General features: G+C 39.2%; 1 protein-coding gene and 1 long non-coding RNA gene across 2 annotated transcripts in view; one reads left to right on the forward strand and one right to left on the reverse strand.

Moving 5' to 3' along the window:
- The window catches only part of LOC135698025 (uncharacterized), a 132,685-nt gene that overhangs the window by 72,473 nt on the left and 41,053 nt on the right, over positions 1-19,159 (reverse strand). The window lies entirely within an intron of this gene.
- LOC135698031 (uncharacterized) overlaps positions 1-19,159 on the forward strand; it is a 77,294-nt gene that overhangs the window by 37,181 nt on the left and 20,954 nt on the right. The window contains exon 6 of the mRNA XM_065217900.1: positions 17,967-18,152. Coding sequence (XP_065073972.1) covers positions 17,967-18,152 — 186 coding nt within the window. The remainder of the gene's footprint in view (positions 1-17,966; positions 18,153-19,159) is intronic.

Raw genomic sequence — 19,159 nt, forward strand, 5'->3', positions numbered from 1 at the left:
GAATTAAAATCCATCCGCTATTGACAGAGTTATATGTGGTCAAAACATGACCACTTATCAAATGCAGTCAATTTTTGGTTTTTCACTGGTTTATTCGTAAATATTAGGTCAACAACGATTTGCAGAAATTTTGTAAAATTCCCAGACATATCTAATATTCATCGCAGACTTTCAAAACAAAAATCATTTGGCATCTCTGGTACACACTAGAAGTTATAAATATAGGAGAACCTACACACGTGTTGAATTTTGAGGATATCAACTGTGAAAATTGGATGTCTATATCTTGTTCGCTCAAGTATCCATACTTAATTGTACGATCATTTTTGCACCAGAGTGTGTGCTAAAGGGTTATACGGTCAAAATTTGGTCAATATCAACTTGACGTATTTCTTTCAATTTTGCATTTAAAAAACCTGAACACCCCTCATTTTGAAGGTGTGTGTGTGTAGAATGTTGCTCCTATTTTGATTTTGGAATTCACTCTTCAGTTGTCAAAATGCCGTCCAAGCAAGAAGAGCAGCGTATCAAAATTTTGCTCGCGCATCGCGAAAATCCGAGCTACTCGCACGCAAAGTTGGCAAAATCGCTAAAAGTTGCCAAATCAACTGTTACAAATGTAATTAAAGTGTTTGGGGAACGTTTGTCGACAGCCAGGAAGTCTGGATCGGGGGGAAATCGAAAACCGGAAGCCGCTGAGACGACAAAGAGAGTTGCCGGTAGTTTCAAGCGAAACCCTAACCTCTCTCTCCGAGATGCCGCAAATAAGCTGGGTGTATCGTCTACAACCGTGCATCGAGCCAAAAAACGAGCCGGACTATCGACTTACAAGAAGGTAGTGACTCCAAATCGCGATGATAAACAAAATACGACGGCCAAAGCGCGATCCCGGAGGCTGTACACGACGATGCTGACGAAGTTTGACTGCGTGGTAATGGACGACGAAACCTACGTCAAAGCCGACTACAAGCAGCTTCCGGGACAGGAGTTTTATACGGCAAAAGGAAGGGGAAAGGTAGCAGATGTTTTCAAGCACATGAAACTGTCAAAGTTCGCAAAGAAATATCTGGTTTGGCAAGCCATCTGTACCTGTGGCTTGAAAAGCAGCATTTTCATAGCTTCCGGGACTGTCAACCAAGAAATTTACGTAAAAGAGTGTTTGAATAAACGTCTGCTGCCTTTCCTGAAGAAACACGGTTGTTCCGTACTGTTTTGGCCGGATTTGGCATCTTGCCATTACGGTAAAAAGGCCATGGAGTGGTACGCCGCCAACAACGTGCAGGTGGTTCCCAAGGACAAGAACCCTCCCAACACGCCAGAGCTCCGCCCAATTGAGAAATACTGGGCTATTGTCAAGCGGAACCTAAAGAAGACCAAAAAACTGCTAAGGGCGAGCAGCAGTTCAAGGCAAACTGGCTTTCTGCGGCGAAGAAGGTGGACAAGGTGGCTGTACAAAATCTGATGGCAGGGGTCAAGCGTAAGGCCCGGCAATTCGGATTTGGAAAAGCGGAAGCCTAACTGAATATTTTTCCTGAATTTTATACTAATTGAACTTGCAAAAGAAATTTAATTTGATTTTTTAAATAAACGATTTCACCGATTTACACGCGTTTTCCCTTGACCAAATTTTGACCGTATCACCCTTTACTAGAGTCACTTACAAAGGAGAGGATACAAGATGGTACTCTGAACATGAGTTCTCAATGTTTAACCTCCTAGTTATACTAAATTATTTATTCTTGCGATTGCATCTTGCATAGGTAGTTACTTCAGATATTTATCAGGTAGTGTGCGAGCGTTTGAGTATTCCAAATTGTATCAAGTTAAAGTTGGTCGATTCAGGTTTCACTCGGCTGTCGACAGAAGCAGGTCACTCTCGATGTGTATCACACGATCGGTAGCAACTAGTGTGTGGTCCTCCTCATTGTTCATCAGTTCTTTCGGTCGATGCGTCGTCGACTTTGGAAACCAACTGTTTCGTGATGACCGTCCGCAATGGAAGCGTTCTGCGATACTGTATGCCGATACTGCCATATAATGAAACCACTGGATGCGGATCCTATTCTGATGGAGGAGGCTTATTGAATAGCGGAAGATAAAGTATTTATTGTGTTGTACCTTTTGCCTATAGTTTTACGATGTTTTGTATAGTGAACAAGAATTCTCGGCTCTATAAAGTTAATTCGAATGAGCGTTATCAAATAGTGGCACCGGTGATGTAGTGGTAAGCGAGATTGCTTCTCACCTCAGCAGGCCTGGGTTCAATCCCAGTCGGCGCCGCCGGGATGTTCTGAGGCATAATATCTCTCAAGGGAAGTAAAGCCGTTGGTCCCCGGTTCCATGAGTTGATGGGTCGATAGTAAGGGTTCAGGTATGGGGCGTCGGTAGCATTGGTGCTCAGCACGGAAAACAAGATCGACGGAAAACAATTCAAGCGTTATCAAATAAATTAATAAACAAACAAAAAGCATTGGCTGAAGCGAAGTGACAATAAGCCAAGTGTAAACAATGACTTGAAACACAAATTTCTCACGTAAACTAACGGCAGCATCTGGTAGAATAAGGTATTCTCTACCATATGGTGTAGTTGGATTGCATGAGAGTCTTGTGATTCGTGTGAAACCGATGCTTAAAGTCATTGTTTACACTTGGCTCATTGGCGCTTGTCACATGTTCGGCTAGATTTAAACATAACATAACATTTAGTATCTAAACTAAAGCGTATTTTCACTACACTCTCTAGATGCAAAGCTGCCATCTCATTGCGTATTGCAAATACAGTGAGTGACGAAAACACTCATTTCACAATCTGCCACTTCAGCGTTTTGTCAATTTCCGACCTTTGAACGAAACTGTACGCATTCTTTTTTCCCTTATCACCCCTCAACACCGGGCCACCATTAGCTCCGTCGGTAAATGCGGAGTTATAAAGCAAGACCATGCTAAAGGCGGCTGGGTTCGATCTCCGGTTCGGTCTAAGAATTTTTCCCTGGGCATAGAAGATGATTGTTCTTTGCCCCACAATAATGCCAATGGTACAGGCTTAGAAAGCTCTCAATTTCAAACTGTGGAAGTGCTCACACTAAGTTGAGAGCCGGCGTAAAGTCCCAGTGGGGATGTTATAAAGCCAAACAAGAAGACCCTGCATCCCCCTCTGCCGCAGCCTGCTCAAGTTGATTATTTTCCTTCCTTTCCCATCTGCTGCCAGCTGGCATACGCCCACGAAGGGAGCAAACTTTACGCCAACAGATTATTATCAAACATCAGCTTATTTCTTTTGCTCTCTACTGCGGGTATTCCCAGAGATACTACTGAATCGAAAGACCGAAAACCAAAATAGAAAAGGAAATGAAAAAATCGATTGGTGAATATTAATGAAAATCTACGGATTAGCATCGCGATATAAGCCGTTTCGACGATAATATTAGTACTACTGCACACACAAACGGACAACGAATGGGTGACATCCGTTCCGGTCGTTTTGGGCTTTGGAAAGGACGACTTCTCGGGTGGAAGGGGTGCCGCTGAGTTTGTGTTTTTGTTTGAGTTTGTCAGTTTGCTAAGCTTATTAGTTGTATTGATCATTCTCAACAACTGAAGTTCCAGGATTGGGATTGCCTGTTTAGTTCAGCGTAGCCATTCAATAATAGCGGAAACCGCAAATACACACACACAAGCAATAAAAATAGATGTCTACAGGCTGGAACTAAAGGAAGACGATCTTGTTCATTACAGTTGTCGACGTTTTACTGATTGGATGAAAATGCAGAAGTTCGATGGCGTTTTTCTTATTTGCAAGTCAAACGTTTTTGGTTGTGTTGTGTTGGAATGAGAACGAACTGGGAGGGTGATCATAAAGTACATAGACAGTTTAGGGGGTAACAGTGGTTCGAGATGTACCATATTGGGTTGTATTATCGACACCTTGTGTCTTGAGCAAAGTTGATCCTTAGTATGTAAGCCTCAATTTGTGCTTGGAAATTCTACCGCTAGGGCAGTGCTGCTCCGAACTTTTTATTAAAGCATATGCTCTTAGAGAATGCCATTTTGAGCAACTCTTCTCGCGATAGCAGCTTTTTAAGCTCATCAGTTTTCGGTATGTTGAACTTAGTCCAGAACAAAAATGTGGATTGATGACTTTTACCCAAAGCTTTCGCTATTTCAACATCTTAGATATACTATACAGCTGAGACCATTTAGAAATAATACACATTTTCGGCACTGACAGCGATCCTAGTGAACGGATTTGGTAACTTTTAACATCTACGTGTTTACAATAACAATAATCCGCGATTTAATTTTGGCTCTCATGGCGAACGCAAGAATCATCTACATGAGTATGGTTTCAAAATTCCAAGGGATGGTAGAATTTTTTGCAATGCTTGTATTGTATTACTCAATTAAAGTGAACTCTCTGCAACTCGATATTCAAGGGACGATCGAATAATAGAATTATTAATTATATTATCATTCTCATACCAAATTACCATCGAAGTAGCTATGAAATTCAATTTTACTATGATTCTATAACTCGATATCGAGTTAGTGGACATCGATTTGTGGAGAGTGGACTGTATTTTAATTATATTGGATGAAAAATGAAATCTAACGAATTCATGCAAAAATTGAGAAAAACTCAAACATTGTCTTATGCCGTAGAAGGTCCTTTGAGGATTTTACCTCCGTAGTTACAGCACAATTGAATTAAAATGCTAACAAAATGATATGCAAGCATTAAAAAGTTATCTCCCATACCTCACCGTGAAGGATTTTTGAAACCATTATCATTTCGATAGTTCACGCTTTCAGCTCTAGGGCCAGCTTTTGATCTCCAATAAGATTTTTTAGCTACGCAAATCATTCGCATTCAGGATTTTTTTTGCATTATGCTCCAACCTTTATAAATGAAATTAGACAAGAAGTTCTCGATTTGACTTTGTGTAGTTCAATAATCTCGGACTTAATCAAAAATTGGCATGTATCAGACGAAACATCTTTGTCTGAGCACAAGCACATATTATTTGAATATGAGGCTGTTCAACAGGTCACATGAACTTTTAGAGATCCTAGGAAAACAGACTGGGAGTAATATAATTCAGAGCTAGTGGCAGGAAGAGACACGATAGTAATTAGCTGAAACACTTGTGAAGAATTTGAGGATAGTTCTAAACAGTGTTGGCAAAATCAGCAATCAATTGATATTTTTCCGCTCTCATTCGCTCTCAATATCACGCGTGATATTGGAACAAATTATCATGCTTGATATTGATTTTACAAGCTCCTTTGATATTACGAGACTATTCACAACATGCAAAAATCAAGCTGAGAGTTGACTCGACACAAAAATGATTCCGTTACACATCGTTTTCTTAGAAAGAGAAAGTATAGTTTGCTATCTCTTTTTACTCTTCACCGATGGCTGACACGAAGTGACTGCTACCAGCCGTTATGGAAGTTTCGGTTGCATTCGGGTATAAAGCAAAAGTCATGAAACTCAATCTCACCACAGTTTGTTGAGGTTTGCAATTGGTGAGTTTTAAAACAATTGTTAGCTTGATACTCCGGATCGAAGCAGGTCGCGCTGTAAAACTGACGTGTTTTGTTTTTACTGCGGCTTCCCTTTCACTAATTTTACGAATGTTGTGGTGAAAATTCAGTGTGGAAAACGCGAAATTTGTTTATTTGTTGATAAGAAATTGTGATCATTATCGAATCATGTGCAGCAAAGGTTTTGAATTCCACGTGAAGTTTACGGACAAGTTGCATCCAGCAGTCAACTAAATTGGTGAGTTCACTCATGTTTAATTGTTTTTTTTTTCATATACTTAGGGGCTGTTCATAAACTACGTAGACTCTTTACAGGGGGAGGGGGTGTTAACAAATGTCTACGGTCCATACAAATTTTCAAAAAAATGTATGGTCGATTGTCTACGCCGGGAGAGGGGGAGGGTCTAAAACCTCTAAAAATCGGTCTACGTAGCTTATGAACAGCTCCTTAGCTAGGGTAGGATATTCAAACAGATGCTTGAGCCTGGGAAAAGAGGGAGGAAAAGATATTAAGATATTATATATCTATCCCAGGCCGTTATTTAAGAAAATCGTTACAGATAGAACTCTGGTTTGAAAAGCATTGTTAACTGCTTTCGGAAACGTCATTTTATTCAAATAGCTTTTTATCCGGACTTCAAATATCGTCTTTTGTAGCGTTTTTGCTTCTCTGTTCGGGACCAAACACTACTGCGACCAGTAAATTGATCTATTGTAGTCCTATTGTAGGCGTTTTTGCTTACTGAGCAGAAGATTATGGGTTAGCACTCAAGCCTATTTGCATTATTGAGTTGATCAATCCTGGGTCTGTATTATAGAAAACCGTTAATGATATAACTCGGGCGAAACGATACGGTGTTTTTAAAGATCGCATTATTTTCCAAAATGAATTCAAATCTAATTCATACTTGTTACTAACAACAACGCCCTTCGCCCCGTGAAGTAATATAGTAACAGGTTTCCTAATGACTACTGACTACTGATATTAGGCAGAATATAATTTTTCAACAAACACGTGTCGGTCGAATTAGGATTTATCCCAGGCTACTATTGTAGAAAAACGTAATTGATAGATATTGGGCGGAACGCGTCAGAATGTTTAGAAAAATAGGGCGCACGCTTGATCCGGTTTAAGATACATTGTTGACTGCTTTCGGGAACGTAATTTCATTTTAATAACTTGTTTACTTGTTTAACCAGGGCTTAAGCAATCGTCACGTCGGTCATAGCTTGTTATGATAGCCTGAACAATGCGTAAAGAGCAAACCGCGAAACATTGAACATCGCGTGAAAGTGGAACTTAATGAAGGCCTAAGTGCTTTTTCGTAACTTTTAGTTTTCGGATTAGAAAAATCATCGGTTGCAGGACAGTGTTACCGATTTATATTGGATGATCCAAAGCTATGTTGATCATTATAACATTAAATTTTTAATAACAAATGATAAGACAATCTTATTCAAATGTCATAATAATACCTCTGACCAAGGAAAAATGATTTATATGGTTTTCATAAAAGTTGACGATACAAATACTAATGAGGAAAGGAATTCCGCATTTCCTTTTCCCAAGTCCTTTTCCTCTCCTTCCCTTCCCTTCTTCTCTTTTCAGAAAGCGAGTAATGGCGCTATAACCATATGCCATATAGGGCTAGGACAAGAGTTAGTGCTCAGGTCCCAACCGCTAGAAGAAAATGGTAGCGAGCAAGGGCGCTATAACCTAGGCGAATACAGCATTCCCTCCGTATAGGTTACGTCCGCACACCGCTCTCTGTTGTCCTTCGACTGAGGTCGGCTGGATCGATTGAGGGATGGCAGTGGGTTGGCGGTGCCGTCCACGCTTGTACGGAGGGAGGACTGTACGCTCGAACACAAGGGGTAAATACCTGTGTTCCATCCCAGGAGATCGGACAACCAAGGAGTGTACATTAACTTTCTTAGCTCTGTCACTCCCAACGATTTATATAGCCTATTTTCAAATCCTGCATACGGAGCGGTTGGTACGGTATGTCCCCACTCTTTGATTACCTGTGGATTAAATGTTAACCACTGTCTATACTTATTAAGTAGACATGGTAAACATTCACTTCCACAAAAATTAACTAAACGCTACACAGTAGGCCTGGCCGCTTTATTGTTTGTTTCACATCCTTGATGTGCAGCAGGCATTAATAATGACAAGAAAAATGATAGATGTATCATTTTCCAGGATTCTTTCAAGTACTGGCTGTGTATGTGTAGACTAGACTAGACTAGAATTGTTAGCTTGATACTCCGAGCTGCGATATCACAGCTTGCAAAATCAACCGCAGTTGTTTGCTTGTTGATTTTTGTCTACGAAAATCAAGTGTGATCTTGGGCGTTTCCATGTTCTATTATCAATTCAAACGAAGACCAAAACGCAACGACAACAGTAATTGGTATCGATGGAGTTTGGAGTTTGTGCCGTGAGGAGGACCCGGATATGATTATTTTTCATTGGTAGCTCTCCTAAAATAAAGCATATTTGCATATTTCAATCTTAAAATATGCCCAAATTTTCCTTAAGATTTTCAGTCCTTTGCACCTATAGTTGCAAAGTTGTGTTCCTATAATAGTGGAACCCATAAGAAACCAACGCATACCACTATTACAGGAACCAAATTTAGCAACTACCACAACTACTGGAACAGTGTTCCTATTAATGGAGGACGAGTTTTCTAAAGTTGTATGCAATTATATTACAAAGTAATATTCTTCTATCAAAATAGAGGCTAGAGCTATAAATTGACGTATAACGATTGTGTGTACATCGTATATTTATTTTTTATTAATAAATTGGCTTAGTACCTCCACTACTGGCTCACCCATCCTAACTTTTTGTTAGTCTGAATTCTTTACATGGAAGTCTTTACAGAGAATCTTCGTCCATTTTCAGAGTTCCATTTGAATCATCATAGAATTCCATCATACTTCTTTTCTGGATGCCCCTAAAATAATCTTGATAATATCCAAACGTTTTTAGTAACATTCTAAGAGTTCTCTTGTTATCTCTTATGAATCACTCTCCGGTTCCACAACTCCCTCAAACTAGCAATAATTTCCATGAATTGGCTTATTTTGTTTTCATCATTCTCTATGAAATTAGAATATTCTTAATAATTTCCTTGGCACACTCTTCAGAATGACCGTCACACTATTCTCAGACTTATCCGATAATTCCCTTCGAGCTGCTTTGTAGGTAAGGTCAGAATTGTTTTTGAAATCCTTTTCAGTACAATACTTTGCCAAAATGGCATGAAAGTCTCCCAGAAATTTCCAGATGTTCTTATGGCATAATTCCGATTAAATTTCTTAAAACTTTCTAAAAAATTAATCTCCATAGAAACATTGAAAAGAATTCCATTGAAATTATTCTCACGATTCGTATCAGCATACTCCTTAAGTTTCATCATATGAACTTTCTTTGATTTCTCTTCTATTCTATTTCCATTCTTCACAATATCTCCATGCAATTGTCATCAGTGTTTTTAAGAGTTTGCACAGATTAAACACTTAACACTAGAAAACTGACAACACATCACACCCAGTAGGCCAGTAGGGAAATTTTCAGGTTGTGAAAAGTTCCACTGGCTGGAGCGGGAATCGAACCCTCACTTAGTGGCACTCATAATACGCTTGAAAGACGAGTGACACCACACGACCACGAAGCTTACAAAGATGGATGGAACTCTACTCAGAATTAACTTGAAATTCTCCTTTGGTTTCGCAAAGAATTTACCTCACACTTCACTGTAAACTATTTTCAACATAACCTTAAAATTCTGAAATTCTAGTGCAATTCAGAATTCTAAAGAAATCCAGACTGCTGTAACTCAATATTCACAGGTACTTTAAAAAATGCTAAAAATTATCAGATGCCTTTCAAATTTTTCTTATCCTATCCTAAGAATCCTATCCTATATCCTATATCCTTAATTATCCTCAAATATCTCACAAACACACTTCAAAGTCCTAGTGGTTGTCTAGATTCAAAAGCCACTTCCAAGGCTGAATTTATTGTTTTCAATCCTGAACAGTTTTCGATTTCTCAAAATTAAAAAAATATGAAAATTTCTCCATATTGAAAATATGATCTTTTTTAAATTTGGAAAATAAATAAAAATTCCAACTAAACAAACATTCAGGCCCGCTATTTTTAAAAGATTGAAGATTTTTTCTGAGAATAATCTTTAGAAAATGACTTCATTTTCATGATTCTGCAACCCATTAACATGCAAACATGGTGTAACAATTCCATGTACGATGCTGTAATAATTTCCAACGTGGATGGCCTTTAATAATTAAAGAAGCAGTTTCATTTTTTGATTACAATCAATTGCAATGATATTTTTAAGCAACATGTTTGAAAAATCTGGGAAAATCAGGAACATATTTAAAAAATCTGGAAATATACATGATCTGTCTGTGTATCTTGTCGGATGACCGAAAATCTGGAAAATCCAGATAAATCTGGAATACTGGAAACGCTGGGGTCCCGTTAAACTAAGGGGCTGTTCATTAACTACGTAGACAGTTTAGAGGGGGGCAAGAATCCCTAAAAACTGTCTACGTTGTTAATGAACAGCCCCTAATAGCCCCTGTGAGTCTGTGCACATGATTCCCACACCAGAGCTGCGTAGAGGATCGCAGGTGCTATGATTTGTTTGTAGACAGCCAGTTTGTTCACCCTTGAAAGGTGGGATCTGCGGCAAATCAGCAGATACAGACACCTAACCAAGGCAGAACACTTGACTACAGTTTTCTCTACATGTGAACGGAAGAGAAGCTTTGCATCGAACAACAAAGGTTACTTCGGGGCAGACCACTCAACCCTTGTGCCATCCATGATTACAGTACAAGAGGGAGCCGGTTTCAGTTTGGGCGATTGCCGATGGAGGAACATGATCGTTTGAGTTTTGGAGGCATTGATTTTGATAATCAGCAAAGGCGTTAAGGCATCGTTGAAGTTTGTTCGTTATTTCGCGAGGCATCCTTCCTTTGACGACTATTTCGGTATCATCTGCGAACAGGAAAAACACGAAACCGTCACCGAGGGGAGGAATGTCGGAAGTTAAAATGCTGTATAGCAAGGGGCCCAGCAGACTGCCTTGCGGGACTCCTGCTGGGATGGAAAACGTGTTCGAAAGACAACTATTCAACGATACCTTAAACGACCTTTGCTGGAGGTAGCTACGGGTGATTTTAACCAGATGTAATGGGAAGTTGAAGTTACAAAGCTTGTACACAAGTCCGTCATACCAAACATTGTCAAACGCCTTTTCAACGTCTAACAAGGCCATGGCTGTGGACTTGGATACAGCTTTGTTACTTCGGATGTTATTCATCACCCGTACTAGCTGGTGATTGGTGGAATGCCCCTTTCTGAATCCAAATTTTTTCGGAAGGAGAATGTTATTTTCCTCGACAAACTTAAGCAAACGATTGAGAATGAGTTTCTTGAACAATTTGCTCAGCGCTGAAAGGAGGCTGATTGGTCTGTAGCTTGAAGACAATGTTGGATCCTTACCAGGTTTGCGGATTGGTGTGATTTTAGCTACTTTCCAGATGCTTGGAAAGTAGTGCAGTTCCAAGCATCTGTTGAAGATAGCGGTTAAAAGAGACTGCATTTTCATGCTGAGTCTCTTCAAGATCAAGTTGAATATCCCGTCAAACCCGGGAGCCTTCATGTTCTTGGTGCATTTCAGCGCTGAGCAAATCTGTAAGCTCACTCATCAGTGTAAGGGCAACCAAAGGCTTCAAAATAGTTGGCTTCGCAGATGATATAGTCATAATTGTACGTGGCAAATATGATTTTATTATCGCTAACAGCATGCAAATTGGCTTAAATTTTGTCTCATCATGGTGTGATAGGGAAGGATTGAACATAAGTCCTTCTAAAGCTTCTATTGTGCCATTTACGCCAAGGAAGAAATTTTCATTAGACAACATAAGATTGAAAGGAACTTTCTAATGCTGTCAAATATCTTGGAGTAATCCTTGATAGAAAACTTAATTGGAACATGCAATAAACAAAGCTACTAGTGCTCTATGGATATGCAAAAGAACATTCGGTATACAGTGGGGACTGAAACCGAAAATGATCCATTGGATTTACTCGGCAATTGTGAAACCCAGGATTACTTATTATTTTTTTTTTTAAAGAAAAACTCTCTCAATAATAGGTGCAATGAGAAGTACACCATCGAAGGTATTGGATGCTTTGCTGTATATGCAACCATTGCATCAATTTGTACAATTAGAAGCCGAAAAGTGTGCTCTAAGGATTACAAGGTCAGTGAAACTAGAAGGAGACCTTAGAGGACATCTCAGGATTCTAAAAACTGTTAGTATCAACTCTCTAGTAAGGAACAACGAAGACTGGATGGAGAAAAGATACAATTTCAACCGATTTTTTTCAAGTATTTGACTTGGGCGTATTTCATGGCAGTTTGGTGGTCCGATTCTTCGTCCAGGATCGATTGTTTTTCATACAGATGGTTCAAGATTGAACAATCAAGTGAGAGCAGGAGTAACTGGCCCAGGGATAGACATATCGGTTCCTATGGGCAGATGGCCAACTGTGTTCCAAGCTGAAATCCAAGCAATTTCAGAGTGTTCTATTATATGTTTGCGTGGAACCTATAAGAGTGCAAATATATGCATAATGTCCGACAGTTAAGTTGCTCTAAATGCTTTAAAATCGGCGACATGTACATCAAAACTTGTCTGGGAGTGTGTTCAATCACTTCAAAAATTGCCTTGTCATAATCAAGTCAACTTATATTGGGTTCCTGGTCATTGCGGGATTAACGGAAATGAAAGAGCTGATGCACTAGCAAGACTCGGATCTTCTCATAAGTTCATAGGGCCAGAGCCCTTTTGTGGCTTATCGGCTGCATCTCTTAGAATGGAGCTAAAAGCGTGGGAATTTTCAAAAGTGGAGGTAAACTGGAAGAACACTTCCATTGCTAGGCAGTTGAAGCGATTCATTAATCCAAACATTTCTGTGACCCACAAAATCCTGGAACTTTCTAAGAAAGATCATAGGATATATACAGGTCTTATAACAGGTCATTGTCTGAGCCGTTATCACTTGAAGCTGATTGAAAATCTTCAAGATGATGTATACCGCTTCTGTGGCATAGAAAAAGAAGACTCGAAACATTAGCTATGCAAACTATCCGGCAATTTTCAATAAAATACGTAAGTTCTTCGACAAGGGCCTGATAGAACCCTTTGACATTTGGAGAACAACTCCCAGTACGGCAGTGCACTTTGTTCGAAGTGTAATGCCTTGCTGGGATAATGCTATTAGTCAAACAATGGCAATCACTCCTAATAATAATGATACGGCATCTTGATAAAGCTAAAAAAAAAGGGGGAATATATCACAATTGATCAGAAAACACCCGATAAGGATTTAGAAAAATGAGCTCGGTTGCTTTAGACATCCGTTTTTGCTTACTGAGCAGAAAATCATGGGATCACACCCATGATATTAAAGAGTTTTACAGTCAAATTGTGTGTTTTGTGAAAATTGTCGTCGTTTTCATCGGTGCCGGAAATGGTTGCTACTACAACTCGAGTATAAGTGGCGGGATGCGATATGAGGGGCTCGGGGGCTAAAGAGAGCCCACTTTTGCATACTGAGTAGAACATCATGGGTTCTCATGCCCCTTCACATTCAAGATTCGTTGGTCGCTTTTTTTCTTAACTCGAACATACTTATTACTTTAATTCAGCGTCAATCATGCTCATGCTCATGCAATTACCAATAAATCCAAACATGATCCGTAGGTTGCAAGAGTGTTTGATTTCCCAAGATATATCGTAGGGTAGTTGAAAAAGTACAAAACGCAACGACGGCTGTAAAAATTCAAATGAAGCATCGGAGTCAACCGTCAACTGTGGTGGAATGTTATGCAGATCAACCCAGGTCAACCCCATACTACATTTTGGTCAAACACTTCGGTGCAGCCGACAGGGTGTGTTACGATTGCACGAGATTAAAAGAGTTCAGTTTGTAACAAACCTACTCAATTGTCGCTAGTTTTGGCAGCTATGGGAATGCAATATTAAAACGATGGAATGCTCCATTAATGTTGGAAAAATGCTGCTTTACTGTGTAGCAACTCATATTTACTGCCCTGCCCATGTTTGTTTTTAGTCAGAGGAGCGGAGTGACGGGCAAGCTTCTAGTATAAGCTTCCAAAAGATGTTTCTTTTAGAATCTTCTTAAGGAGCTTCTTTGAGATTCTTCTTAAGAATCTTATTCTACAATCATCTTAAGAAGCTTCTTTTAGAAGTTTCATTTAGAATCGTCTTAAGCAGCTTCTTTTATAAGCTTTTTCTTAAAAATATTATTTAAGAAGCTTATCCCTTAACGATGCCCGTTGCTCCACTCCTCTGACTAAAAAACATGAGCAGGACAGTGAATCTGAGTAGCTTAGCAGCAAAGGGGCATTTTGCCAAGATTAATGTTGCATTTAATTTATTTTATATTACGAAAACAATTTCCCCATTGAGTAATGCTAAGCAATAATGATAGGGATGCTGAAGGTAAAGGATAAAGTTACCAAAACCAGTAGATATATGAAAACCGTTCATGTGGGCTTATATCGTTGGTTCATGCTACTATTGCGCATTTTTACAACCGTTCTAAGATACTTAATCACCTTCGATTCGCCGACATTAATTTCCAAGCAGATATTGACTTCCCTTTTAGAGCAATCGTCAACCAACTATGTCTTAAGGAAGCGCCTGTGCATCTACACACTTAGAGATTATCACCGACTTCGGTAATTTTTACCACACTTTCAACAGCTGAACGCTCGGTAAAACTTTGACCGTCATTTCAAAAGATGTTTCACTAAATTTGATTTTCAACACACTGTTTACATAATCGAGTCTTGCCATTGTGGTGAAGTTTCCCTTGTTTTAAAGCCTTAAAACTAATGAATTAAAATGCCTGATTTTTTATCAAACAGTGCAGCTTTCAAGTTTGGTAAAAACACCGAAGTCGGTGATAATCTCTAAGTGTGTATAGATGCACGCAAAGCCACGGGACATACCATTCTAATGATTATTTTGTTAACAATCCCTAACTCGCTTTTGAAAGGACTGTCGAGTTAAGGAGGCAAATTTTGGAAATTTATATGAGAAAAGTGATTGAGGGATTCTCAAATTTGTAAGAAAGGAGGAATTGGAAAATGTTACGTAACAGATTGACTAAAGTGAATTGTTTTTATCAAAATCGAAAAAAAATATTAAAATATATTTAACAGTAAAAACTTTTCAAACTGTTAGTTAATCATGTTACCATGCTTCTGCGTTAATTTTCCTTCAGATGTCACTGCTGTTCTTAATGGTGACATCTATCAGAAATTACGCATACTCCGTTAAGGGGGCAGTGCGGTCAAAACATGTATGGTGCCTCTATATATGCATTTAGATTAACATCCAAAGTCCCTCCTTTTAACATATTCTGCACAAAACATGCATCCGAAGTACCTTCTTTTTTTTTACATATTCTGCACACAAAATACTTTCTTAGCCCCGCCCCTAACAGGATTTCCAGCCATTTTTTTTAGAATGGGGGCAGGACAGAAAGTAGCAGAAGTAATACTAAACATATAGTCAAAGTACATAACTCTGGATGGGAGCATACCATCAATTACTGTTATTGGTCGAAAGGTACAGTAGCAGCACCTACCCCACCCGTGTCCCCTCGAGATCGTCAAGTAGACGATGACAGGAGCATATACCGTGGTAGAGGTAACAAAAGCTGCAGTTTCAAAACCTACGACTGGATGCCTTCCTTCAGATAACAACTGGAGTGCGATAAAAATCGGTAGAACTGTTTCAAACACATCGTTGGTATATGAGCGGGTCGGTGATCATCTCTTTTTGCCAGTGGTGGCGGGGGGGGGGGGGTTTCACCATCCCTCACCAAAGGGGGAGTTTGGTAAAGAGAGATGATAAAACTGATTTGTACCTTCCTAAAAGTTGTCTAGCTCGCTTTCTACTTCTATATGCAATTTTCACACTGCCGTACTCTAAACGGAACTATCAATTCTATACTTTCATCTCCTCATCTATCGTATAAAAATTACCACTTTAGTCTGTTATTTGAAATTAGCATCTTCAACTACAGAAAATATATTTTGTGCAGAATAAGTAAAAAAAGAAGGGACTTCAGATGTTGATTTAAATGCATGCCACGTTTTAAAGTGTCAGGTACTCTATTTTGAAGTCTGTGAGAGGGAAATCATACATAGAGTGTCTTCAATATACATGGCATGTTGAGATATTGAGCTCATGGGAGCGAATTTTCTCTCTCAAATTTTGACTTTTTTTTTTTGGCTCTCTGGAGACTGGTAATAAAAATGGATAAACTGTATGGGGAAAAATCATTTTTATTTAATTGTAGCTTGTTTAATAATAATTTCGGGAAAATAATTGAAGTTTTTTGTCTTTATTTAGGAGATTTTTAGCCATAGGCTAGTTCATCTCTAAAATAAGTAAGGGACAAAGTCCATGAATGATTTCCTTAGGCTGTCGTTCTCTTTTTTGACCTGAATATGCATCAAAAGCGAATTATTCCCACTTCTCTCAATTTTATGGAGATTTGAATTACTTCCTACCAGCGGAACAGCACCATCTCTGTAGAAAATTGCCTGATGATATGATTGATTGAGATTTTTTTTTTCAATCTTCAAAAAAAGTGAGTTAGAGCTACGTAGTTTGGGGGGAGTGATCATGTAATAATGACATACAAGTTTTGAAGAGCTGTAGCACTTTATAGGTGTCTCATTTTTCCGGGAACAGACCTTAGCGCTGGTTTTGCTGCACACAGCAAAAAATCTGAATTTTACTTGTGATGTAATGGTGGGTAAAAACTAATATTAACGCAAACCAGCAGCTTGCAAAAAATGTTGCAACAGTTGAAACATTGTATGAAATGTCTCAGACCATTACACGATTTATAATGTAAATTTGTATAATATGTGATGCTCCATTTATGTGCAACATATTGAACAGAAATTTACACTACTTTTTCGAACTGTGCAGCATATGGAAAGTTTCAGATGAATCCATTTGTTATTGTTTTTAAATGTTCAATAATTAACATTTGAAAGATTTGGTTACCATTTCTGCTTACTGAGCATAAGGTGGGGAGTTAATTTTTTTTTCCTATCCAGTATTTCATTGATTGCTATAACACATCTGCCAGCAAAACTTACCGAACGCATCCTATGACTTAACCCTCCTCACTTATGAACCTTCAAACTCCTTATGAGAGGATGTAATTCTCTGCATTCCACTTAAGTAGCGTTCAAATAACAATATTTCCCATCTCCAGCAGTTGCATGTACGTGGCCAGGACAGTCCTCGATTGTTGGAGAAAGTGCGCTATCTACATCTAAAAAGCTAAGATCAATCCCAAAATCTAGGTCAAAATACGGTAATGGACGGAGGAGGCAGAACTCTTTAACAGCGGACTAGGACATGTACCATCTACTAATTTGTGCAACTTGCTCAATGCGAATGTGAATTCCCATTTGAACGATTTATGTTATATTATGTAGATGGGAACACCAAATAAACAGAACACATCTGATTTCTCAAAATAGCTGTTTGTCATTTGTTGTGCAGTATCCAGTCACAAAAACAAAAAACATTTGATTTTCCTAACGATCAAGGGGTAGAGAAAAAGTTACCTCTGCTCTATTGATTCCGTGAGCTGTTCCGCAAGACGAACGGCAAACTGCAGTTATCGTTTCACTTTCTCAATGACCCATTTCCACCGCACGCCAAACTGAGCCCTATTAAACGGAAAGGCGAATGTGAACATGTGAATCAACCTTTCGCAGATCTGAAACTTGTTCGCGCTCCATGCCCAAGCCCGGTTCTGGTCGATAAATCTGAAGAAACCTTGTTCTGCCTTTATACCAGCCATGCCGCTCACAAAGGAAGCCATTCAGGATGGCAGAGGGCAAATGTCTCATCTAATATTCAACTCATGGAATCGATAAGCGTGCGACCGAGACACGGACTGAAGTGAACAGCGTACTGCCAACTACTACATGTATATGTTAATTCCGAAGAATGTAGAACATTGTAGAACATGATGGCACAACGAGGAAAATGAGGATAAATTGAGGACGCATTACTGCAGCCCAAGGCGGTTGGAGCTGTTCCGCTATCTCCCGGAAATAGGGACTAATGGCACCCCGTGTTCACCAGGATTCCCAGTCCCCTGGATCAACAGGATGTCCCAGCTACTACTTAGGAAGATATTTTCGGGGAAGGATAGCTCTTGCATTGATTTCAATTTCAATTTATTCTTTCTTTTCTTTTCATCACCAGCAACATCCCTAAAATTTCCCAACCGCTTGCAGGCGCTGGCAACACCAGAGCCACTGCCCTCGTCCGTTCCTCTTCCACCGATGTGCAACAGCAGGAGATTTGCCCGCGGGTTTACTTATGCAATATGCAGCAAACGTATTCCGACATGTTGCAGCACTATTCGTTCAAGTTCTCCGCTCTCTACGGGCGCTACGATTCCGACCTTCCTGACGATGATGGTGAGGGAAGGCATCTCGCTGTTCGCTTCAGAAGGATAGTTTTGCAGAAACATTTTTCTTCATACCATTCTACTTTTTATTTCTTTTTTGTAATTCAGGCTTCAGCTCAGTAAAAGCCAAGCAGTGTACTGTAGGGGGGTTTTGAACATTATTTCATTTTTTCTACTTAAAAATGTTGTTTCACTACTTCGGGCTGGAAGGAGATGAGAAAGGAATTTACTTGTTTGAATGTGATTATCCTTTCACTTTATTATCCACCGCTTGAAATGGCTGTTCACGTTCGGTGGTTCTATACCGGTTGATACGTATTCTTTCCCGGCAGCATGTGCTTCCATGATGGCGTACGTTTATGTGGCGGATGATAACCTTGTTGATTTTTATATGATTTATTCTGCAGAGAATACTGGGAAATGGGATTCAATGTCGCTGAGAAGTGTGCCAGTCGTACATAAGTACACATCTAGGAATGTATTTTTGTAGCATTTTCAATTAACCTAAATTTTGATTGTAGTTGCCATTAACATAATAGGGTCGTTATGGCATCGAGGATGGATAATTTTATTATCACAATAATATATTATAGTAAAGTATATAAACAGTTAGAGATTGACTAACCGCACATTGGACCAACGACCAACATTATTTCTACATGGGACTTTCAATCATTAATCCACCCTTTAATTATCAATTTTCAAGTAGTTTGCAGTCGTTAATTCAGAGTTTTTTTTTTGTGATTAAGGGTCTTGCATAGCTCCCTCGGAAAATACGCAACTATAAAGCAAGACCATGGTGGACGCGGCTGGATTCGATTCTCGGTCCGCTCTGTGAATTTTTTGGGTTGAAAAATGTCTCGACTTTCCTACGCATAGAATATGATGATACTAGCTACACAATAATACTAATGAAAACATGGTACAGGCTTAGAAAGCTATCAATTAAAAACTGTGAATGTTCTTAAAGAACACTATGCTGAGAGCCGTCTGAGGACGTAATAAAAGCTAAAGAAG

Source organism: Ochlerotatus camptorhynchus, unplaced genomic scaffold, assembly GCF_037179485.1.
Source record: "Ochlerotatus camptorhynchus isolate MF236.1 unplaced genomic scaffold, CSIRO-AGI_Acam_v1.1 ptg000081l, whole genome shotgun sequence".
Taxonomy (NCBI): domain Eukaryota; kingdom Metazoa; phylum Arthropoda; class Insecta; order Diptera; family Culicidae; genus Ochlerotatus; species Ochlerotatus camptorhynchus.